The 25215-nt window shown below is 41.1% G+C and overlaps 2 protein-coding genes across 2 annotated transcripts in view; one reads left to right on the top strand and one right to left on the bottom strand.

Moving 5' to 3' along the window:
• The window catches only part of LOC306972854 (telomerase protein component 1-like), a 49847-nt gene extending 44579 nt beyond the window's left edge, over positions 1 to 5268 (bottom strand). Inside the window, exons 1-2 of the mRNA XM_079569561.1 lie at positions 5101 to 5268; positions 2072 to 2526 (exon numbers count right to left, since the gene is read on the bottom strand). Coding sequence (XP_079425687.1) covers positions 2072 to 2524 — 453 coding nt within the window. The 5' untranslated portion in view covers positions 2525 to 2526; positions 5101 to 5268. The remainder of the gene's footprint in view (positions 1 to 2071; positions 2527 to 5100) is intronic.
• A 1915-nt stretch (positions 5269 to 7183) lies between these two features.
• Positions 7184 to 23132, top strand: LOC306973071 (uncharacterized protein). The gene is made up of 5 exons (XM_079569883.1): positions 7184 to 8062; positions 16582 to 16677; positions 18293 to 18398; positions 20723 to 20820; positions 22979 to 23132. Exons 1-4 carry the CDS (start codon positions 7444 to 7446, stop codon positions 20778 to 20780), a joined length of 879 nt encoding a protein of 292 aa, XP_079426009.1. The 5' UTR covers positions 7184 to 7443; the 3' UTR covers positions 20781 to 20820; positions 22979 to 23132.
• Positions 23133 to 25215: the final 2083 nt, after the last annotated feature.

Here is a 25215-nt window from a genome sequence, read left to right as displayed (position 1 = left end):
ATCAATTTAGTTTTAATTTTGTTTATTTCTTGAATACTGTTCATGTCTTTTTTATGTCCCCAATTCAACAACAAAATAGTTGAGAAAATAGAAAGAGTGACAAAAAAGCAGGTAAAAACAGGTAAAAAAAAAAAAGTACGAAAACACGACAAAACGCTAAACGGAAAAGAAGATCAGTTTTGTAGGTCTTAGCTTTCAAATGAGGTGTTACACTGGCCTACAGGATTTGGGTAAAGCTGAACTGGAGAAAATGCTCTTGGTTCAGGCGGGAGTTAAGAGGTTGAGGGGGAAAACAATTTGGAGACAAATCTAAACTTTCTCTAATTACTAGCTGAGACCCGGCCTTCGGCCGGGCCTCGCTAGTCTCCACATTTGATATTCTGAGATTATGAGTGATTACAAAGAAATGTCCACCCGTCACACAGTGAAGCTGTAGACCAGTGGTTCCCAACCCATTTCAAAAACTATGGCCACTACAAATGTTTAAAATAAAGAATGCTAAAAATAATTTCAAACCAACTGCAATTGGAGTGTTTGATGCACCCGTGCTCCTTTCTTATAAACTACAACCAAAATATGTTCGCTAAACTCAGGGAATAGAATTCAAGAGACAGTGGAATAAGTATGGATAAATATTAGGGGTTCAGCTCTAACGGCATGGTTCACGGTGCAGGACCCGTGGTTTGGTGCATCACGGTAGTGTACAATCTAAAAAAGAATGAGTAGGTTTTGAACTGAAATAGCCTAATGATCGTTGTTAGACAGTATTTATAACCTTACAATAAAATTGGCAATGCTTTCAAAGCTGCTTTAGAATAAAATGTGCCTCTGGGCTCACAATACGTGAAAGCAAAATAGAAAACAAATGGTACAGCAGCAAAGTAAAAAAAAAAAAAAAGAAAAAAACTACGCAGTGCAGGCCATGCGCTCGTTAAGTGTTAGTTTCATTTTCGCTTTTACTCACACGGAGGAGAAATCAGTCGGAGCAGCGCGTGTGATTAGAGGCTCGTGTTTGAGCAGGTTTTGGGCAATGTTTTGCGTGTACTTTTTTTCGGAGACAAAGCTTTGGAGGCGGAATATGGCCAGGATTGGATCTTACGCATTTGTCTGCGGCTCTGACATTACGCAGCACTGGATCTATAATGAACCACAGCCTCGGTCACTGCAGGAGAGACTTAAACAAAGACACGCAGATGTGTTTTGGAGGATGTAGCTGTACCTGTGCGGAGCGTCTGCAGGTTAGCGGTGAGTGACGATGACACACATCGGCGTGTTTGGATGCGCGCGCACACATACACGCGCAGTCACACGCGCGCGCACACACACACATACGCACACACCGCCCTGTTTGGATTCGCGCACACGCACGGCAGCACCAACCACGCACACACTCACTACTGTCGCCAGGCTTCCTGGTGTTCCCAAACGGTCTCCCATCCCAGTCCTAACCAGGCCCGTCCCTGCTTAGCTTCAAAGTCGGTATGGGAAATAAACATGGCGGCGCCCAGGCGGCGGCCATTGAGATAGCGTTTTCTATTATAGATTCAAAAACTACTTTAACAAATGCTGAATTATGAATATAGTTTTCTACTAAATAATGATACAAAGACATGGGGAGGAGCAAAGTGGTTCAACAGCCCATAAATACATAAATAACGGAGAATGCTAACATGATGCTACATGTTTGCATCCTGCTAATGCTAACGCTAGCTACGACTGCTGTTTTTTCGCGTCTACTGAACAATCTGCTGTGAAAAAACATCCATATGGACCCGATTTAGACTTGACTTTATTTGTATGTGATAAATAAGTTCATATTTAGCCAGAAAACACCAAAAAACTGTGAAAATGGTGTTTCCCAGAAGATTCTTTTTTCCCCCTCGGTGAAGCCACGCCCCCTTCTATGACAAGATGCCGTCTGTATCTGTGGTTTTATTGCAGTTGTCACGAACAAATTCACAACTAGAATTTTTTTTGCAGTTCAACCGTGCAACATGAAATATAAAACATACAACACGTTACTTAGATAAACAGATAAACAGATAAAGAGAATGAAAATGAAAAGTTTTACCACAGTAGTGTCTTCCCCAACGCAGCAGATCGCGACGGGTGCGGCTCGGCCTTGATCCGCTCCGCCATCCGTCTCCGTCAAGTCTCCAGCATGAACAAACCGGTTCAACAGAGCGCTCCCGGCCAAAGAAGTGGACATTATGGAGGGCTGAGGCGCAGATATAAGGGGCGACTCGGTGTTCAGGAGCTTATTCTGGGTGCTAATGAGGGAGGAGGAGGATGGGAGAGCTGAGGAGAAAAGATTGGAGGTGGTGGAGGTGAGGCCAGACAGCTGGAGAGATGGGCAAAGGAGAGATTGTGGGGAGAGGTTTATAAGCAGGGGTGAGCTGGTTTGGGGCTTGAGTAAAGTGGAAGTTTGGGCGAGCAGCTTGTTTTCTAGGTTTGGAGGAGAGTAGCTGAAGGTGAGATGCCGCCCATCTCCAGGAGGAGCCGCGGATAATCCCATGGTCTTCATGTCTGCAAAGAAATACAGTTCAGTTTAGTGTCTCAAGTTTGGAAATACTTTTTATGCATTGGCTTTCCTTTATTTTTTATCACCATTTACATTGTATGATTCTCAGTGAAGGCAGTCAACTATGAATGAATACATGGGATTATAGGAAGCAAAAAAGGATGAAATAACTCATATGTTTTGTATTTTAAATTCTTCAAAATGGCCGCCGGCATTCACTCAACGAGCTTCACAGGGTCTTCACCTGAAATGGTTTAACAGTCTGTGAAGGGAAAACCATTACTGGTGATGTGAAAAGTGTGCAAAGCAGTAATCAAAGCAAAAGGCAGCATTTGTGAAGAATCTATTTGGCTTTACCCAAATCTAAAAGCTTCTCGACTGGAGCTTACAGTCTTTAGGCCAGTGTAATGTAAAGTTCAGGTGTAAAAGTAAGCATAATTGATTAATGAAAGCCTTCAGTGAGAATCTACAATGTAAATAGTCTTGAAATAAAAGGAAAAACAATTGATTAGCATTAATTAATTGTATATTAATTCATATTGAAATAATTATTAAGAGGAATTCACTGCCTGGTCCCTTCAAAAGTCATCAGTCTACATACTATATACTGAATGATCAAGTTCAAGATCAATTGAGATATTTTTCTTTCTTGATGGACCTAAGCCAGGATTAATCTGGCTCAAAATGTCAAACAGCAGCTCAGGAAACACGAAACATAACTTTCACACTGGGATCGGTCGCCACAGAGTCCAGATCTTACCCCCATTGAGGATCTTTGGGATGTGCTGAAGAAGGCTTGACACAGCGGTCACACTCTCCCATCAACGATACAAGAGTTTAGAGTGAAATGTAAGCAACTCTGGGTGAAAACACATTTTATGTATATAAAATATAACCTTGTAAACCTCTTAACCCCCACCTGACCAGTTCGACTTTAACCAAATCTAAAAGCTTCTTGAAAAAAGTCAAAATAGTGACAAAAACGAGATGAAAACAAGGATGAAGTGACAAAAAAGGGAAAAAAGTTATGAAAAATGTGCGTAGAAAGCAACAAAATGTCAAAAAATGACAAAAACGCAGGCTATAACCTTTTAGATTTGGGTGAAGCTGAACAGGAGAAAATGGACTTGGTTAAGGTGGAGATTAAACAATGCCACGATCAAAGCGAAGGCATAATATTACTGATAATGATAGAGCTGAACGATAGGGACAAAACTTAATCTCAATATCGAAACGATCCGATATAACTATGGGTTCTGTGAAAACGAAGCTTTTTTCAGAAAAATAAAAACATAATAAAAAGAAGTGCAGTTTTATTGATTAAAAATCTTTATTGTTTATATCTTGCTTTTTTATTTGAATGTTTTAAATGTCGATATCAATACGATAACGATATATCTTTCAGCCCTAGTACATGACTCTTTTTATTTTGGCATGGCGGCATAAATACTTAAAGGGGCTAGATGCAAGTTGGCCATTTTATACTCACTACTGCCACCTCAGGTCATACGTGTAACTGTGGCACTTCAGACCCGAATTAACAACTTTTTGAGTGACAGTGCAGGATTTTAGAGGCAGTTGTGGTGAACAGGTCTGAGCTCATTCACATGTAGGGGGAGGAAAATACATAATTTTAACATTTTTAAACTCTGTATAGTCCCTTTTAACCCTTATGTTGGAAAATGTAATGTATTCAAAACATGGACCAAATGTAAGAATTATAAACTATGCTCTGCTTTCCACTGTGATGAATCCAATTGCAGTTTGAGACTGTTTTTACCACCACTCCTACTTACTGTATTCACCCCATTTGTTTTTCCTTCACAATTCAAGCCTTGCCACCCAGCACGTTATAGCAAAGTCACACATCTGAGTAAATGAGCCACCCTTTCTTGGACAAAAGCACAAATCCTTGCATTACTACCACACAGTCTGGCAACATTCCTCCAGCTGTTTGAACAAGGAGGATAGTTAGTGCTGCAGATATATTTAGTGCTTCTTTGGGTGTGTTAACCAAGGTCCATTCATTCGAGCAAGGAGAGCAAAGTCTGACAATACTGTATAAATGAGATCAGATCATCTTAAGGGAGTTCAAACAAAAAATATGATTGTGCAGTACAGATACATGCCATAAAAACAATGTGTTCATAACCACAGCTAAACTAACTACATATATTATTGGGAAAAAAAGCCAACATGACCTGAAACCATAAAGTGCATACAAGTGACCAATCAAAATGTAAATCTTGTTTATTATTGTTGCTTGATTAGTTTCAATCAATCAAACCTTTATTTCTATGCCACAGTTTATGCAAAGAACTCCTGCAAATAAATCTGCAGCCATCATCACTTTCATCATTGTTCGCCTATTACAGACAACAAAGCTAGTTTATTGCGAAGTGAAAGCAACCAGACTTTCTATTTATGCAAAATGATCGTGGTACTTGGTCTATAAATTAATCACTCCCCTGTAGATTAAAGCAGACTTTGTAAATAGTCGTTCAGTCTCAAATGACTCAGAGTTTCCGCATTTGGCTTATCGTGAAGAAGGAGCAGCACACCCTTGACTGTCAACTCACCTCAACAAGAAGAACCGTGAGTTTTAGTGCAACAAAAGCAGCGATGGCCCAGTCGAAACTAGTCCTTTGGTGGTCTGGGTTTTGTGGTTGAGTTTTTTACGTGTTCTCGCTGGTTTTCCGACACTTGGACGAGTGCCTCTTCGTTTACAGTAAATGCGCTCATGTCATGTCAGCTGCTGCAGCGCAGAAACACGCTCCGGATTGGCTCAAAATACTGTGTACTTTTTTTTTTCACCGTAAGCATGCAAAAAGAGGCGCAAAGACAATGCGTTCAGTTTATGATGCAAACCACTGTAATAAATATATATATATATATACATATCTATGGGATGATTAAAGATAAAACAAAAGCCAATAATAAACATTTCAAAGATTAAGGTCTATATTATTATTTAGATCTATGACTATACTATACATTTACAATATTTATATTTTTATCTTTGATTTTTGTGTGACCCTTTTTTGACCACGACTCCCAAACCAGGCCAAGAACTCAGGATAGTAGATTTGATGTGCAAAGTATTGAAGAATCTGGTCTATTAATGCTTATTTGAAAGCATTATTTTGTTATTTATCAAATGGTTTACATCCTACCTCACAGACAGGACATTCCTGGTAAGTGTTGATACCTGCTCGTCTAGGGTCCATAAAATCCCATGTGGTGTGCCACAGGGTTCGATTTTAGGCCCAGTGCTTTTTAACCTGTATAATATGTATATGCTGCTCCCTCTTGGTGATGTCATCAGGAGACATGTTTCACAGTTATGCTGATGTTACACAGTTGGACATCTCCATGTCCCCTGATGACGCCAGGCCAATGGAGGCACTTTTTAACTGCATTTTAGATCAAATCCTTGCTCCATCTTAACCAGGACAGGAGAAAAGTTTTATTCATCGGCCCTGAGGCCCAGAGAGAGAAACTTTTACCCAAACTACAGTCACTGTCTTTTAATCCGTTTAATGCGTTCAATTTATGATGCAAACCACTGTAATAAACAATATATATGTTTATGGGATGTTTAAAGGAAAAACCAAAAAGCCAATAATAAACATTTCAAAGATTAAGGTCAATATTATCATTTAGATCTATGAGACTATACCATACATTTACAATATTTATATTTTTATCTTTGATTTTTGTGTAATCCTTATGATTTGAATGGTCAAATGCAATATATGCCATAGGAAACCACCCACTGTAACCTCTTAACCCCCACCTTGTACATGTACATTTTAAGCCACATATATACATGCTATTAAATTTGTTTTTTAAATACTGCATATACATATTTTTGTATGAACATGTAAAAGCTGTTTGGAATGGGCAGGAAGACTAGCTGACTGCTTTCTGCTCTCAGCTAATGGGATCCATATAAATAAACAAATAAACCTTAACCAGGTCAGCGTTACCCAAATCTACAAAACTCTAAACATCTAAACAGATCACTTTCCTCACGTTGTCCTCGCCACTTTTTTTCTGCTGCTTTCTTGTGGCCTTTTTATCAATTTTTGTCACTTTTTAATCACATTTTTGTGACATTTTTTTTCTGATTTTGATGCTATTTCGACACTTTTTCAAGAAGCTTTTAGATTTGGGCACTTCCAAACTGGAGAAATGTGCTCGGTTCAGGTGGGGGTTAAGCGGTTAAACAAACAAAGATATTTTAGTTGAATTGAAAAAATATAACTTAAGTGATTCAGATCTAAAGAGACTCAAATGTACATTCATTTATATTGGTATAATAAAATAAGAAAATTCGGTAAACAAAAAAGGTTTACCGAATTTTTGTTATTTTATACAAATACAAATGTCTTTTATTTGCACATCCAGCACAAGAATTTCTTTCGGTATTTATTTATTTATCATTATATATATATATATATATATATATATATATATATATATATATATTTTTTTTTTTTTAGCGAACCCTCATAAACCTATTTCAAGTTATAATTAGACTATGTACAAAAATATTACAGATCAAATTAAAATGTTTATTATTTATTTATTTGATGACATTTCTGTGGGCTCGTTTGGGGGCGTCTCCGATGACGTTACCGTAATGTTCGGTAAAGCGTCTCCCAAAGAGGAAGTGGAATGTTTCTACTTCCGCTGCAGCACGGAGAAAAAGAAAGGAAAATGTGGACCAAAAGGACAAACTGAGGCCGATCAGGGAGCGCCGAACCACGGATTTCCCCTCACTTTAGCATGTTATTTCAGTACCGGCTCGGTTGCTAGGCTATTGTTATTTTTTTTTTAACCGAGCCGTTTCGACCGTTGCTTCGCCGTTGTTGGTCCGTTCCTTTCGGTGTTTGGGAAGCCAACGGCCCGCTGCTGAGATGGGGACCAGAGCGAGTCGCCTCCAGGAAGACCCCGTCCTCCCTCCGGTAACCGCCTTCGGGAAAGACGGCGCCAAGCGGGAATCCTACCGCCGACCCCGCTGCGCCAGACCCACCAGCCTCATGGTCGACTTCTCCGGGAGCTTCGAGGACACGGAGGCGAACATGAGCCGATCTGAGGAGGGCAGCGACTCGGACTTGGGGCAACACGGGGGGGCGAGCGCGGATGGGAGCCCCGCGGAGAACCACCACCACAACCACCACCATCACCACCACCACAGCGGCAGCGGCAGCATCCCCTCCAGCATCAACAGCAGCCAGCAGGCCTCCCCGTCTCCCGTGGCGGACTGCACCGGCGAGGAGCAGCCGGGGAACAACGGCGAGGACAGCGGCGGCATGAGCCCCGAAGCCCCCGTGGTCGCCGTCGAAGCCGAACTCCAGCCTGGAGAGGACACCGGAGGCCGCACGCCGCACCGCACTTTCTCGGAGAGGCTGCCCGGGACTCGACACTCATCGGCCCGCAGCGTGGGAGCCAGGTCTGCCCGCGTCAGGAGCGCACATCCGCGGCCGGTGTCAGAGGCTTGGATCGGGCTTTATCGAGTCAACAACCGCCATGGAAGTAAGTTTTTACACCCTCAAGTTGAATGTTCTGTGATGGTTTGTTCAGTATTTAGTGAAATTTGATTAGAAATGTGGGTAAATATTTAGTAGAGCAGAATGTGATGCCCCCTATAAACTTAACAATATATTAAAGACTTTTATTTTTACTCTCAGTGAATTTAAATTAGTTTTGTGCTGCTTCAGTATATTGCATATGGTTTGTGAAAAAGACTGTCTATGTAGGTTTAAAGTCTTTTCTCGATTGTGTGGTCGCAGGCTAGTTTTTGTTAGCATTACTGTGACAGTGACCCTGAAAAGTGACCCTGAAAGTTGTGAAATGTGCTTCTAAACTCATCCATGTGAAGATTCGGGATGTTAGAAATGCATCAGGAATGTTGGGATGGGAATAAGTTTCATCAGCCTCTTAACCCGCTCCTGAACAGAGTTTATTTTCTCAAGTCTGGTATTACCAAAATCTAAAAAAATGCAACCAAAAGGTGACAAAAAAGCAGCAAAAGAGTAACATAAAACAGGCCAGAAAAGCAACAATAACACAATGGAAAGGCTAAAGAGTGATGAAAAAGCAACTAAAATGCCACAAAAGCGCAAAAAAGTTACTGTAAGTTTTGTAGGTCTTAGGCCCTGTCCGTACGAACTCGAGCTGAGGACCAAACGCAAAGATATTTTATCAATCCAGTGTATCGTCCACATGAGCCCGGCATTTGAGGGTCTGTAAACAAACATTTTCCAAACTGGCTCCCAGAGTGGAAAGATCTCAAAACGCTGTTTACGTGGCGCCGTTGTTATGACGTCGCCGCAACTTGTATTTAAGCAATGACGTCACAGCTCCAGAGTGGTGCCTGTGATCCAAAATCTACTGACCTTATGGGTTTTCCTCATGGATCTACGATGGTTTTACTCTGCTCCTCTTTGCTCCACTGCCGTCCACAAGCCACAGGTGACAAGTAGAAAAACACGAGTCAGTCTGTGTTTTTGGACCGTTACGTCTGAAGAATAAACTCTCCTCCTCGTCTCTTCTGTAGATCCTAAATACTCCACAAAAGTTTACCGCACATGTGCCTCTACATCTTGTTCTATTACCTGTGTTTGCGTCACAGCGCCTCACACAGGCCTGGAAGATGAATTGCACCGTTTACACAGACCTGAGTCGACCCCTGTGGTGTCTTCGTGTGGATATAGCCTTAGCTTTCAAATGAGGCTTTGCACTGGCATATAGGCTGTGAGCACTGAGAAGCTTTTAGATTTGGGTTAAACCAGAAGTGCTCATTTAAGGCGGGGGGTAATACAAAATTGTGCCTTTCGCTTCTTGTATCATCATATTACAAAACCTCAAGCAAAAAGTGGCATTAAATTAATCAAATAGGAATCGCCACTATTTTCTCATCTGGAACTTGTTGGAAACACTGGGAAACATGAAACATTTTGATAAACTGGGAATTTCATGTGGTCAGTCATCATAGTAAGTGTCCTGGGTTGTGTGTTTTGGAACATCTGCCTCTCTGGCACCAAAATTAACTTTGAATTAGCTACAAGAACTTGCTTAGAAATTGCAATCCTTTTCATCTGTATCAGGAATCTGTAGTTCTGGTTAATCGTCTTCTTCGAAGCTTAGTCAGTTGGACCAGACGGGAAAAGATGACACATGTGCGGAGCTGCGTCTGTCTCCGCCTAAACCAGGAGAAACATTCTTGCGCAACAACTGCATCCTCCCTGGAAATTCATCGTAAATATGATGAAGTTATGGCTCGCCTTTTCACCGTTTTTCTTCGGAGTTTAAATGGTGCGTGTCTTGTGTTTTCTGGAAACCGATGCTCGAGATTACGTTTTCTATTACCTTTTTGCAATATTTTGATTACCTCACCTGTCGTCGCAATGAATCATCCCACTAATTGATCACGAACTCCCCCTATTCACCACACAATGTAGGGATGGGCAAAGTGTTGTGTGTTATTAACATCATGGCTTCAAAGATTTCCTGCAGTGCATGGTTTGTTGCTGCACCGTCAAATCGTTTGTCTTAGATTTAAAAAAAGAAAGAATAATGGTAAATGTCCAAACTTGAAGCATTTGTAAAACTTTTGTCTGCTCTGTTATAACAAGCACCACTTGCATAATTTCTGTTTTGCAATGGGATGTGACTCATTTGAATTGGAGAAGTGGGTGTTTTGTCTATAAGAAGCAGAAACGTGCATAAGAGAAATGGCTGCAACAGTATAACAAATACAAATACAGTGCAGTGGTATTTCTTGACAACTCACAATGCAATATCGTAGTAAAATGTCCACCCTTGTAGCTTTAGACGCTGAACTGTCTTCTTCCCCACTGAATCCACGTCCATTTACAAACTCTGGTTCTGCGCCACCCCTCAAGGACGCTGAAGTATTGAGAGTTATTTCAATTCGCCGTAGTGGATTTCACAATGAAGCCGTCTTTGAGCTCGGGCAGAGCAAAAAAAATTCTCCATAAAGAAATAGAAAAGCTGACTTCCTTGTACTGTAGTTTAGAGCGGTGGTTCCCAACCTTTTTTGCCTCGCAGACCAACTGAGTATCCCCTACCTCGAGTATTCTGCCAATATTTCACAACATTTCACAATATTTCACAACTAAACTCAGGGTATCCAGAGTTTAGAAGAGTGTTGTTTTCAAAATGAAGCTAAAATACTGAAATCCATAGATTTGACTAAAAAACATAATTAAAATTCACTTTCCCCTGAAATGGACTGGTTTAGACGTCTACAAACTGAAAGGCATGAGATTCTTGTGTTAATGTTTTCATAAATCAGACCCATTTTTTGCTGGTCCTCTGGCCTCTTGTTGAATTGGCACATATCTCCAGAGAGGGTGCTGGGAATTTAATAATTACACACAACCAAAACCTCAAACTAACATTTTATTGTGTTTTATTGTGTGCCTGGCATTGAGTAGCCTGGCACCCAGAAAGATCCCCCTCTGTGTATTTTGGGGGATATCAGTCTGCCCAACTCAAACAGATCCGTGCAAGTTCCCAGGAGAGCCGAGTTTTTTTTGCTTATCAGCAGTAAATTACCAAAAACACATTGGCAGTAGGTGAGTTTTGTGATTCATAATTCTGTTTGAATATCACCGCTAATCACACCGCTGACTGCCCTTCGCTGATTGGTTTCCTCCACTTCCTGTTTGTCCGTGTATGTTACGCTGTAGAAATCAAGTTGATGCGGACTCTTACCAGACTCACACGCTAGTACAGCGGCGCGGTTTACACCTCTTAAGGACATCCCACATAGATTGTTTTAAAAATGAACTGAATCTTTGTTTGAAACATAAACATCACAAATATTTATTGGATAAATCGCTCTAACATGTTTGTTTTCCACCCAAACCTCGCGGCCCTAGAGCGACTTTAATGCTCGAGCTTATGTTCAAAATGTGTGCTGTCTGAATCTCGAAATAAAAAACTATTCTAGGCAATAGGCATGATGATGCTACTTGTTCCAAAAGTTGCATGCAGCCCTCAGCCTCTAGTTTAACAGTCAGTTTCCAGTATGTGGGAGGCAGCCATTTTAACTTCACACTTTTGAAATCATAATAGTGGATTATTGGAGGCATTTACATTCCTGACCAGATGATCTCTTTCCCCGTGCCTCGAGGCTGCTGACGAGAAAACCACAAACTGTGCCCATTGTGCGAGGCAGAACTGGGTCTGAACATTTTGGAAGAATGTTCCAACGTACATTTCAAACCCCAGTTGCGGCCGTTTCAAATCGCCACCTCGTAGTTCTTGGCAAAGGGATGGTGTAAAAACCCAGGAGTGCAGACGCGCAGAGCTTTGATGTAACGCCGGCTTGTTTGTTGTCGGCTGGAGTTCCTCTGCTCTGACTGACAGATGAGGAAATTCCCTGTTGTTTCTTAGTGTGGCCCAAACACTGAAGTGAGAGACTGCGGCGTGTTACGACAGCATCACGAGAAAAGCAAGCATTATGAAAGGTTCCCCGCAGGTTATTGTTCCATCCTCATTTAAAACAACATTTAAAGACGCGTCATAGTGTTGTTAATACCATTTGTTTCCCATCAGAGGCTCGGGATTCGGTCGGCTGCCGATACCGATACCAGTCTGATTCTGGGGTGTGGAGAAAAACCACCGCAAAGCCCGTTCAAACGTGCATTTCAAAGTCATCAGTTGATTTGTGGCAATTATAGCCTACAGGCCAGTGTAATGTCTCATCTGGAAGACTTACAAAATGTTTCCTTGTTGTGTTTCCACTAAGGCTGTCAATAGATTATTTTTTTTTAATCACGTTATCTTTTTCAAATAATTATATTCATTTTTAATACTTATCCCACATAAAACACTTACATTTAAAGCATGTGATTACTGATTGCGCATTTCATTGACCAAAGCCACAGTTTCATATTTACCGGCATCTTCAGCCATTTTTGAAGATCCCGGGATTGATAACTCACTTTTTAGAGACATTTTCTTTTGTACTGAACCTTTTGGACAGAAACTGTAAACTTTTAGGTTCATGAAGTAGAATATAAGGACAAAATTAAAATCTTTTTTGTTGAAATAGGATAATTAAATGAATCGCGATCGATTATTTTTGCGATTAATGTTGACAGCCCTAGTTTCCACGCATTGTTGCCACGCTGTTGTCACTTTTTCAGCCCATTTTTGTCAAGTTTTGGTCTTTGTTGTTGCTTTTTTGTCAGGTTTTTGTACACGTTTTTGCTCTTTTTTGACGCTCTTTTCAATAAACCTTTAGATCTGAGTAATGCCTGGATGCCTGGAGGAAATACTCTTGGTTCAGCAGTTAAATGTCATTAAAAAGCATTGCTTCATTATTTGACATATATACCCTTACAGCATAAGTTTCTAGAAAATACATTCACAATTCATCTGCAGTATTGGCTGGAAATGTTTAACTGTTCCTGACCAAAAAATAAAAAGTGTCCACCTGGAGTTAACTAACTTTTCTGCAGTTGACCTGGTCCAAGTTCAGTGACTCTGTTTCCAAAGAATGAAATCAGATGACGACTGGAACATCCTGAATGACCAGGTTACTTTCAGTTTTGTTTGTGTCAGGCAATGCATTTGTTCAACATTTTCTCTCATTCCTCTGTTTGACGTAATATCGGCCAATCTTGGTAATATGCACAGATTTTCTTGCATTTGTGGTATGAAAAATTTAGGTTATGGACAATAAAATGACCTTAAAAAGAATTTAATTTGACTTGCTTAGACAATTATGCTACTAGGGATGTCACGGTAACTGGTGTAGCGGTAAACCCCGGTAAAAATTTTGACGGTGAAAATTACCGTCTTGTTTTGTGTTTTTATTATTATCTCGGTGAATAACCGAACCCGCGGTGTAGGCACGGTGACCCTCACCAGCCACCATCTCATCTGCTGCAGTTTCCGCGCATGCGCACTTTGTTGTTTGCGACCCAAACAAAACTTTCTCGAAGCTGGAATCATGTCCGACACGACAGCGCAGGATCTATCAGCCTTCAGAGTTCAGTTTGCGGAGCGTGCAGGAAAAAGTGTCTCCAAATGCAGCAATACTTCGAACCTCTTGACTCGCCTGCGTGACCGTCTCAACTCTATAGCAGTAAGTTAACATTGGCGTTTTAGCTGAAATGCTGATGTGGGACTTTGGGTTGAGGAGAATGTAACGAGTCGCCCCATAGTGCGGCTGCAGCGCCACCGCCAGTACATAAGCCATGACGCGGATACCTCCGCACGATGGCACAATGCGTTACGGGGCTCCCGGTGGCAGATTGCAATAGATTCACTCTCGCCGCAGTTTTATGAACTTAATAATGATGGTATTTTCCCAAATCCGCAAAGCGAAAGCTCACTGGAAGGACAACAACAATTTATCTTCGTTTCTGGTGCTATAAATAGTCCAATTAATACCCTCGAAACATCAACAACACACGTTATAGTTCCTTTACTTTGATGTGAAAAGGCTTTGTCTGTATTTTTTCATGTAACAAGCACAGTTAAACATTTTTGAAATGATTTGAGTTTGTATAGGACTATTAATGCTTTCTGAACATATTAACACACATTTAAAAAAAATACCGCGGTAATACCGAAAACAGTGTTAATTTTGGTCACAATAACCGTGTGGTAAAATTTTCATACCGTGACAGTCCTATATGCTACTTATATACATACATACATATACACTTTCTCTTTAAAGCAGTACTAAGTCACTTGTTTACCATAATAAATCCTTTCCGTAGTTCCTCTGGGGGTTATACTAGTGTTAACGGGATGATTGGGGGGTCTCTCATCTCCGCCTGGTGTCTTTGGCCAGAAAACCACAATTGCAACTTGAGCGCCACCAGGTCGGAGTCACCAATACACACTAATGGAATCACGAAGAAGTAGCTAACATGCTAACTGTGGGCTAGCGCCACTTAAACAGTATTTCCAGCCAAGTTTGTGTGAAAAAAATGATCTCCATTGTGTATTTGGATGTACATTATCCCTCTCTCCCTTTGTCTTTTCTGTCAGTTTGTTTTACGTAGTTCTGCTTTAAAATGAAGAGGGAATCCACAAATTAAAGTCTTCCCTGCTTGTTCCATCTAACTCAGCACCCATAACCCGCCCATGACAGTTGCCAGGTTTTCTAGGATCGTGCCCGTCTTGTGATGAGGTTTTCCGGGGCCAGGCCCGCAGCGTTTGTGGGGAACTGGGTCAGAGCTTCACAGACGGAGGTAGAATCTAGGCCACGCTCAGCCTCTCTCTCTCTGAACCATCTATGGCCTTTACACGGCGGCGCCATGAGCTCGGGCCAACACGCCGTGTCAAACGCTGTCTAAACATACCTGCTCTGCGTCAACCTGTGGATATCTGGGCCTTGTTTCCACTTCAGGGTTTACCGTAATGTTTCCACTGACCGGAAAGAAGTTAAAACAATTTGTCTAAAACGATGTGAGCAAATTGATGGGTAAAAAAATCACATCCGACTAAAGTAGACGAAGAAAATTAAAGTATAGAAAAATATATATCTTTTGATGCCTGTTGGTCAAGGGACAGCATGAATGATAAATATAAATAGATATAAACAATCTTTTTCCCCGCGTTGTTGCTGTGGAGACATCACTTTTTGGGCTTTTTTTCCATCGCGTTTTCGTTACATATTTTTGTCACTTATTCATCGCTCTATGGTCGCTTTATTCAAAAAGCTTTTACATTTGGGTAAAGCCAAACTGGAGAAAATGTGCTCGTTTTAGGTGGGGGTTAAGACATTAGGACCTGTTTTAGAGTTTCAGTCTTTCTTACATATTTTTGACATGCTTCCCTCATGGTTCAGTCTATGACATCGTCCAGGTTTAGACTCAGTTTTCTCTTGGTTTATTTCTGATTGAGGTTTAGTCCAGGGTAAGTCTCGTTTGGTTCTGTCCCTGGTTTGGTCCTGGTTTAGATCTTGATTTCAATCACTGCTTTAGTCTGTTTTACATCATGGTTTAATCCTTGATTCAGTCCGTGATACTGTCTGATTTTTAGACCTAGTTTGTTTCTTGTTTAATCCTAGGAGCAGTGAATGGAGAAAGTTATCAGTATTTGAGCTCAGAGCTAAGTTAAAACATATAAACCACTGAACCACAATATGACCCCGTTACCAAAAAAGGTCACGGAGATCGGATCACGATTCAATTTTTATCATATCGCCCAGCCTTTGTCTTTTATGGAATATAATTCACATTATTGCTCTGTTTTATGGTTCTATATGAAAAATATTTTTACATATGTATCGAAAAGAGTATTGTATTATAAACCAAGTATCGTTAAAGTGTGGTACCCAGCTCTAGAAAACACAAACCATGCAGGATCGCAGAATAAGTAGAAATGTTTGAAGCAGCAGAAGCATCGATAGTTAAAGCAGTACTAAGTAACTTGTTTACCATAATAAATCCTTTCCGTAGTCCCTTTGGGGGTAATACAAGTGCTAATGGGATGTTTTTCATCTCCCCCTGGTGTCTGGCCAGAAAACCACAATTGCAACTTGACTGCCACCGGGTCAGATTCACCAATACACACTAATGGCATCACTAAGAAGAAGCTAACAGGCTAGCGCCACTTAAACAGTATTTACAGTCAAGTTTGAGTGGAAAAAAATATTCTCCATTGTGGAATTGGATGTACAATATCCCTCTCTCCCTTTGTCTTTTCTGTCAGCGTAGTATTTACTCTCACGGACACGAGTTGCTTAGTACTGCTTTAATGCGCTAACCAGATTTGGCATAGATCATCAGCATACTGTAGAGATGATAAGAAACATTTTTAAAGCAGCTAATGATTTTTCCAAGAGGGCTAATGTACAACAAAAATAAAATTGGCCCCAAGACGGATCCCTGAGGAACACCTTAATTTACTTACTTTGCTTGAACAATCGGATATGAGTTGGGAACACTGAAACCTCCATTTCCTGATGTTAAGATAGGAAATATCAGTCACCCCATCTTGAATGATATAAAGTGAGTGTGTATTCGGCGTCGCTAACCCCTGTGTGTTTCCCGTGGCAGATATCCGCTGCCCGTTCTGCTCCAAGCCGTTTCCCGGAGGCCGCATCGAGGAGCACCTGCTGAGCTGCCTCACCTCGCCGCCCCTGCCCTACAACAGTGAGTAATAATCTCCCCACAACTGTGAAATTATGCGCTTTGATGTTTCTGAAGCAATGCCCGCCGCGGGGTAGAGCGCGCAGCAGGAGGCAACAGCGAAGCCGCAAAGTAATTAGCGATTCTCGTGGTTTGCGTCAGTGAAGCTGTAAAAGTCAAACGATGCTAATGTTAGATGGACCAGACAAGTAATACGCTTTGTGATGCAGTAATTTGGCACCTTTCGTTATTTTTGCGATTACTGGCACCTCAACAATACTTAATACAATACCCATTCTAACATAATGATGATCTTGTCCAGTGATAGTCGTGTCCGAGGCCTCCTGGAGGTCCTGAGAGAATCGGAATCGAAATAGTTTTATAGGCCATTGTTAGACAAATAATAAACTCTAAAAAGGTATAACTGTAAGAGCAAGCATAAGAACATTACATTTAAAATATGATAAAGACAACAACCATTTGACATAGAACAACAGCGCGAGTGTATTCACAGATGTGCATTAAGTGTGAGCAGCAGATACGAGTGTGGACAGAACACATAGTGCAATAGAGCCGTGGAAACCGCTGGAACAGGTTATCGCGTTCATGAGTCATGAGAGTTATTGGGTTTTGCAGCTCACCCACAAATGGTGTCCTGGCTGCACATCATTCAGATAAATTGAAATTAAAGTGTCTTTTTACATACGTTTGATTAGTGTTTATCCTACTGTAACTGATAAGCTCTGAACCTCCACCTGAACCGAGCAAAAAAGTGTCAGATGGCAACAAAAATGAGCGGAGAAAGAGGATGAAGACGCAACAAAAGTGACAAATATGCAACAAAAAAGCGATGAAAAAAAAGGTCAATAAAGGTTGCAACAATGCAAGGAAAAAGATATGTTCAGATTTGTGGGTCTTAGCTTTCAAATGAGGCGTTACACTAAAGCTGAACTGAAAAGTCATTAAATTATGGCAAAATTAAAGTCCATCCATCCATTTTCTTTCTCCTTCTCCGGGGCCGGGTCGTGGAGGCAGAAGTCTGAGCAGAGATGCCCAGACTTCCCGATCCACGCCTTAAAAGTCATTAAAAATAATTATATTTGAGAGACAGAACCCTCTAAATCACTTTGCTCAACTATTTTTACTGCATAGATTTATCAAAAACTATGGTTTAAAATGCGGCTCGCGAGCAGAGTTCAGCTCTTTGCATTAAAATAAATACATAAACTGTAGCTATGCCAGAGCCTCCCCTGGAAATGCAGCTGCAGTTCTGACTGAATTTTCCCACAATCTTTGGCTGAAAAGTTGCCTGATGTGTCTTATTTGGCTTTCAATACCCCTCATTCCCCTGTTTAATGTTAGCAAATCTTACGAAATGAAATATGCCAAGATTTGATGCATTTGTGGCATTATATTTACAGTATTTAGGCAGTTAAATGGTATTAAAAAGCATAACATTTTACTTGCTGCTGCCTGTGGAGACCCTGCATATTTGTTTGTACATTTTTGGGTTAAAGCTTGACATATTATTTCCAGTGCAGGGTGTTTTTGGATGTCGTGCACAGTGGCTGATCTGGACTTGATCTTGTTTGTTTTCATGCCTAACCCCCCCTCCCTCCCTCCCTCTCGCCCCGTGCAGCGGACGTGCTCAGTAAAGACAGCGGCGAGTGTTCGATCTGCCTGGAAGAGCTGCTTCAGGGGGAGACCATCGCACGACTGGCCTGCCTCTGCGTCTACCACAAGAGGTGCCGTCCCGTCCACACACACACACCCACACACACACACACACACACACACACACACGGACTGTCTCCATTTACATATCAATCATTTACATATGAGTGACAAAGGAGAGGGGTTAACATGCAAATGACCTGCAGGGAAGAGATTAGCGGTTTGTTCAAAGGTCGAACAAGAAGCGGGCAAAATCATTAATTGCAAAGTCAGCTGGCCGTGTTTTTAGTGCTCCGAGACAAAATCTGGTTTTGTCGTAAGTTTGTGGTACTAAAGTTCTGTTATAATGATGAACAAAAAGACCTAAAGTATAAAAATAACTTCTTAATCCCCACCTGAACCGAGTTTGGCATTACACAAATCTAAAAGGCTCTTGAAAAAAGCGGCAAATAGGCAAAATAGTGACAAAAACGTGCCGGAAAAGCAACAATAATACACTAAGACAAAAACACACACACACAAATACGAAAACGCAACATAAAAGTGCCAAAAAAGACACAACAGGGGAAAAAAAACGCTTCAAAAATGGGATAAAAATAGGGCGACAACGAGACAAAAAAGTTACCATGAGTTTTGTACGTCGTAGCTTTCAAATGACCCATAACTCTGGCCTATACATGCCTTTCAGTCATGTGACTTTTGTTGTTATGGCAGCCAGTTTGAATACTGAAGTGGAATTATGCAGTACTACAACATGTAACAATATCTCTACTCAGGATGAAAATGAAGCACAACTGATTGACAGTGGCATTTTTATGTACTCGTAATCATTGCTCAAGAAGAAAACACGGCCCCAGAGATGCACGTTTATGTGAAGAAACTAGTGAGTCAGTGTTTAAGATGTTAGCCTGCTACCAGTTAGCCTTTAGCTTCAACAGCTCAGCTCCGATCTCTCCAAGAGAAATCCCGGAATCACACTCCAAACCTTGGATACAGCATGTGACAGAGGTCAGAGCTGTTGCTGTAGTATTTCCTCAGTGTTCATAGATGTGAGCCACACATGTGTTTATCGTGTTGAGGCCATTGACAGTTGCTAACCGGTAGCATGCTAACGTCTTCAGAAGCTTAAACACTGACTCAGACTGAGACTCTTAATGTGTCAAACTGTAAAAATCGCAGAGAAAGATTTTCTGTTTCCTCTTTGATGTGTTAATTTAGTCTTCAGAGTGAAGCAGATCTTTAGTAAATCCTGCTGTAGCTCGACAGACAGAGCTGCTACGTCTGAGCCACATTTGCTGGTTTTATCACGTAAACGAGCGTCTCCGGGCCTGTGTTTTAACTGTTTTCTTCTTGAGCAATGATTACGAGTACATAAAAATGCCACTGTCAATGAGTTGTTCCTCATTTTCATCCTGAGAGGAGATATTGTTACATGTTAAAGTACTGCATAATTCTACTTCGGTATTCAAAATGGCCGCCAGAACTATATGTGATGTCATTGGAAACGCATGTATAGTCTGTAAGGTCCAACACATCCAGCTGCAGTTTTACCTGAAATTTTCCACTATTTTTCACTGAAAAGTTGCCCTCTGAGTCTGCGGTGGCTTTAGTTATTCAGTATTCGAGCTTTGAAATGGCGTTACATTTAACCTGCTGTTGCTTGTGTAAAACCTTTCGATAGTAAAAGTATCCTTTACTATAGAGGTCTGTGATAAATTGATAATGCGCCTTATGTCACTGCGACACGGTTCATTAGCTCCAGAGTTATTGGATTTAGTCCGGGTTCACGCTTTCAAAGCCCTGAGGCAGTTTCTACACTACACCCCTTCAGTTTTCCTTTAGTTCTGGTGGTCAGTGCTCATTAGCATCAGCATGACTTACTCACATGCTTCACACTCTTAATTCATGACCTGGATCCGATCTACGCTGACGTGGGGGACTTTGCGTCGTAGCTTTGGAGACTTTCTGTCTGTGGAGCAATTCTCCGGTCGTGAACCATGGACATAACCAGGATGATGCATTTTTGATTGAATAAAAAAATACAATTTAGATCAGTGGTTCTCAACTGGGATGTTTTCCGTAATCCAAGGATGGCAAGGCACGACTCAAATAACTATTGAATTTCTTATATATTAATGAAATTATGACCAAAATAACAGTCATTTTTACAGATTCAGATGTTTCTATACTTCGAGGAGTTAAATATTGAAAGAAATGTCCCCTTAAAAAGGCTTGTGACCCACTGAAAATGGCTCAGCGACTCACGCGCTGAGGACCACTGACTGACTTAAACAGCAATAACAACACGATAGTAACCGGATTGATGGTGCATTTGAAGTTCACGAGTGTGTATTAAATATCAATGCGTCTCCATTGTGTGTCTGTCTCTGTGCAGCTGCATTGACTCCTGGTCGAAGGTGAAGCCCTGCTGCCCTGAACATCCCTTTGACTGACTCTGCGTCACATGACCTCATCACGTGACCAAAAACTCAGGTACCCACATAAAGGCTCCAGGTCCAGGAGGTTTCAAGCACTGTTGTTTTTGGCAGCCCTCTTAGTTTTACTCTTGGTCTTAGCCGTATGGACAAAAATACTTTTCTAAATGTGATAGTTTTAGTTTAGTTTTAGTCAAAGGAAACTCAAAAGGCTTTAGTCTAGTTTTATACATTTAATTGGAAAAAAAATAAGTATTGGTATTTCAACAAATTAATTTAAATAAGTATTGGAAATGTGGATGAAGGCTGACAGGTTGTACTAAACCTTTTTCTCAGACGGATTCCTCCACAAAAGGCAGAAATGTCATTGTGAACATGGCTTTTCCTCGTCATGTTTTCGTCACCAAACATCATCGTTAAGTTATTGCCAATGAAAAAGCAGCCGATGAGTCACGTGATCAGTGGAGCTCCACACCTCCACTTTTTTTCACATTTGTTTCAAACAGTCTCTAAAGCTGGGCTCACACTGTGCGACTGTTTTGAAGTCGTGCGATCTTTCAGCCTTTCCGTGCGTCTCTGTCGTGAGTCAAACATACGACTGAAAATCAGCCGTTTTAAACATGTTTGATCTTTTTGTGAGTCGCGCCGTCCTTTGGCAGTGCAGAGCGGTGAGCGAGGGCTGAACATCACGTCCTCCTGGTCATATCACTGCAGACACAAAGTCTGCTCAGTTAACTGGCCATGGGCTAATTTAAGCTAGGCTACTTGTCATTTGTTGCTGAAGTTATTTCATTGATGTTTGGGTGTTTAGATGCTGTTTGAGAGGATGATGTGACAGACCAGTATCCATGGTAACGCGTGTCATGTCACTCGTACAGTGTGAGCAGGTCAGTCCTGTCCAGTGTGAGCACCTGCATCATGGGCTCGTATGCGATTCAGACGCACAGTGTGAGTTGATGATTAATGTAGCTTGTTCAATTCATCGAGTCTCAAAGGCGCAGAGTCTGCCCAGCTTAAGAGGCTTCAGTTAACCACACTTTCCTTAAAGGGATATTTCAGGATTTTTGACATAGGGCCTATTTTCCTAGTTATCCAGAGTGTTTGAAGAGTTTCGTGGCGCTAGGCTAGTGCATTTCTACGGATCGACACAGACATTTATATGGTTAGTCTGGTGTTATAAGTGATTTTCCTCAGGTGCACTGTGGAGCGGGTCAGACTGTTTTTAATGCAGGCTAGCTGATGCCATAGAAATGTGCTAGCCTTGCACTAGCCTAGCCCCACGAAACTCTTCAAATATAAGAACTGCATGAATTACAAAAAAAATATCTCCAGAAATTAGCAACACTTTGGAAAACCAGGAAATGAGGCCCTTTAAGGTTAGGATTAGAGTTCGGTTTAGGGTTAGTTTGGATTAGTTTAAGCTACGTTGTCCTGTGGAGGAGTGAATCCACTGATCACGTGTCCTTCATCAGCTGCTCCAGACCCTTCTCTGAGGTTTGGATGTGTTGAACCGGGCACGACCCCCTCTGACCGGTCATCATTGCGTGACGCAGTCATTGGTAAACACTGAGTGAAAAGTCAGTAAAGAGTTGCAGACTGAGCCTCTGTTAAATTGATTTGCCCTCGGTCGCAGGAGCTGAGAGTTGCTCTTGTGTCTTTAATGTTGAAGAAGTCGTTAAGTCATAATTCGATGCATGTCGTGTTGAACTCTGAGCGTGACGGTTCCGTCTGCAAAGCGGTAATGGGTTACATAAGACACTTAACGTCTAAAGAGAAGTTAATCGTGGGCCGCTTTCCCCTTTGTGGCTTTGATGTTACGAAAACCAACTATAAGTCCTGCATTTTACATAATGCATCGCGCAAGTGTTATTAAGGCACTTTGGCATTTCATGTTTTAAGAAGGGGTCAGGAAGTGTCAGACCTTTTTGTTATGTCTGAAGTAAAAGTAAAAATATATTCATGATGTAAGAAGTAAGTAGGGCAGTGCAATTCACTTGGTGCAATTGTAATCGAAATTTTCTCATTTCGTCAACAATCATGGGGCTTTTTAAGTGTCAGTAATGGCGTCTGGTTTGGAGGTAGCAATGGAAGGTTTTTGTGTGTTAGATACTAGACACTAGAGCGGAAAGTAGCCATTAAAGTCTGATATGTGGTTTATTTTAAAGATTGTAAAGAATAAATGATGATAGCTGGTGTCTTTTTTTTCTCTTTTGCAGGAGACTACACTGAATCCCATTGAAATCCCAATAAAAGACATCGTGATTTAACAAAAGCGTCGCTGTCCCTTTGAGCTGTACATCGGAGAGGACGCCGGTAACTTCCAGCTTCAGCGGAGGACGCGGCGATTTCAAAGGACATTTCCAAGCCAAAATCAAACTCACCTTCCTCCGAGCGCCTCTCACTTCGGTCGACGTTCGTTGGAGGAGTTTGTGAGTTCGTGAAAACGGCCGGAGCGAACCAGCCGGATGTTGTTACAAAGATTTTTAAAAAAAACTTCAAGAACAACTTTTTCTTTCGCTTTGATAAGATTTTGAACTTTTCTCGGAGGGAGCTGGAGTCGGTGACTGTGACGACGGACACTCCTCCCGTGTACTTTCCTGCTCCCAGCGAACGGGACGCGCTTCGGTCATCCTCGTGCAGTATTTTACGAAAAGTGTTGTCACGCTGCGAATGTTTGCTTTCCATCATCGACGAAATCCCCCCGAAAACCCCGGATCAAAGCTAAAGCGCAGGGCTGCACAATGCGACAAGAAAATGCAATATTATAGTATCGCGTTGGAACGTTAACAACAGTTTGACGCAATTTGAAGCTGCATTTATTTATTTCCTTAACATTTAAAGATGGCACCAGGGCCAGCACAAGTAATAACTAAATATTAAACATAAAATAATAATATTATGAAAGCAGATTTTGTATAACTATGTATTTATAATAAGCCTTAATAATAATAATGTCTTTATATTTATATTTAACTTGGCAAAAGCTTCTCATGATTTTCAGTCATGACTTTACCCATTGAGACCCACGGATGTCACAATCAGTGGTGTCAATCTTCTTCTGTGGCCAGAGCTGCCTTCGGGACGACTAAATATCAAAAACGCTGCTGCCACTCGACCCATGAGCGTTGACACAGACAAGTGGGTGAAGTGTCTTGCCAAATGACACGACGTCAGTGGTCCAGGAAGTCAAAATCCCCCAAATAATAACAACGGAGGCTACTCGGCTTTATATGCAGCAATAACGTGGATATTTTATCAGAAAAAGTACCACATAGATACAGACAGCATCTTTTAGAAATGTCCAAATATGGTCGTGTTCAAAGCAGCCAGAGAGGGAAAACAAAGAGGGGCTAAATGAACTTTCTCCCATTTCTCCACCATTACTTTAACAAATGCTGAATTATGAATATATTTTGGAGAAGCGCAAAGTGGTTCAACAGCCCACAAAAACAGATAATGCTAACCAGGAAGCTACCATTAGCTTCATGCTACATATGCTAACATTAGCAACAACTTCTACTGAACAGTATGCTGTGGAAGAAACATCCGTATGGACACTATTTTGGCTGGACTTCTTCTGGTGTGTGATAAATATGTTAATAATTCGCCAGAAAACGCTAAAAGCAGTGACAAATTGTGATTTTTTTATGAGAGGTTTTCTTCCCCCTCAGCCAGAACATACACCATATATTACTTACAAAATGCAATGAGGTATTTTTATTAACTTTAGGATAAGTCTTCAGTTTAAAAGAGTTGCCACACAGCTCATTAGCCGCCTTTATTCTTTTAAACTCTTATTTTTTTTCGGAAAATTCTATGGGATTTTTACTTCAGGAACCATTGTGCTAGTTTTTGGAAGCTATGTTTAGTTCTGTGATAATTTTACTTGATAAAATTGCCACTTAAATGTTGTAAAATCATGTTAAATACAAACACTGGCCTTACCCTTTCAAACTACAAAACAATTCCATGCACTTTCAGCAGTATATATTCATGATGATGCTAACCTTGTATTAAATTGTGCAGCCCTGCTAAACGAAGCTAACGGCTACCATGTCTAAAACAAACGTAGAGACTCGACGTTTTCCGCTGTAGTTTGGTGTTCATACCTGTGTAAGCATTTCAAAGGAGTGTTGTTGTTTTGTTTTTTTCATTTATTGGACTTTTACTTTGAAAAGGTCAGTGGTGGATCAGTGGAACGTGCTGCTATTTTTGAAAAGCAAAGTCGGACGGTTGTTTGGTGAAGCCGCAGGAGCGCAGGCTGGTCTTGGCACAATTCTGAGCACTTTTGTCCCTCAAAGCTGTGTTTTCTGTTTTGCGATTTTTGTATTACTTTATTTCATTACATATATATATATTATGAAAAGATACAAAAAAAAGTCGGGGGTAACTTCGAGCGATCGACGACTAAGGACTCGTGTCTGTCCTGAGATTGTACATTGAAATGGCGTGA

This window comes from Gobius niger, assembly GCF_951799975.1.
Source record: "Gobius niger genome assembly, chromosome: 13".
Classification (NCBI taxonomy): Eukaryota; Metazoa; Chordata; class Actinopteri; order Gobiiformes; family Gobiidae; genus Gobius; species Gobius niger.
Note: the sequence above shows the minus strand (reverse complement) of the source record. Positions and strands in the feature narration are given on the sequence as shown.

Excerpts from the sequence above, each read along its gene's own strand:
- LOC306973071 (XM_079569883.1), top strand. The coding sequence starts at position 7,444 with ATGGGGACCAGAGCGAGTCGCCTCCAGGAAGACCCCGTCCTCCCTCCG. Across the intron at positions 16,678-18,292 it reads GCCGCCCCTGCCCTACAACA|CGGACGTGCTCAGTAAAGAC; the intron begins GTGAGTAATAAT and ends CGCCCCGTGCAG. Across the intron at positions 18,399-20,722 it reads CTCTGCGTCTACCACAAGAG|CTGCATTGACTCCTGGTCGA; the intron begins GTGCCGTCCCGT and ends GTCTCTGTGCAG.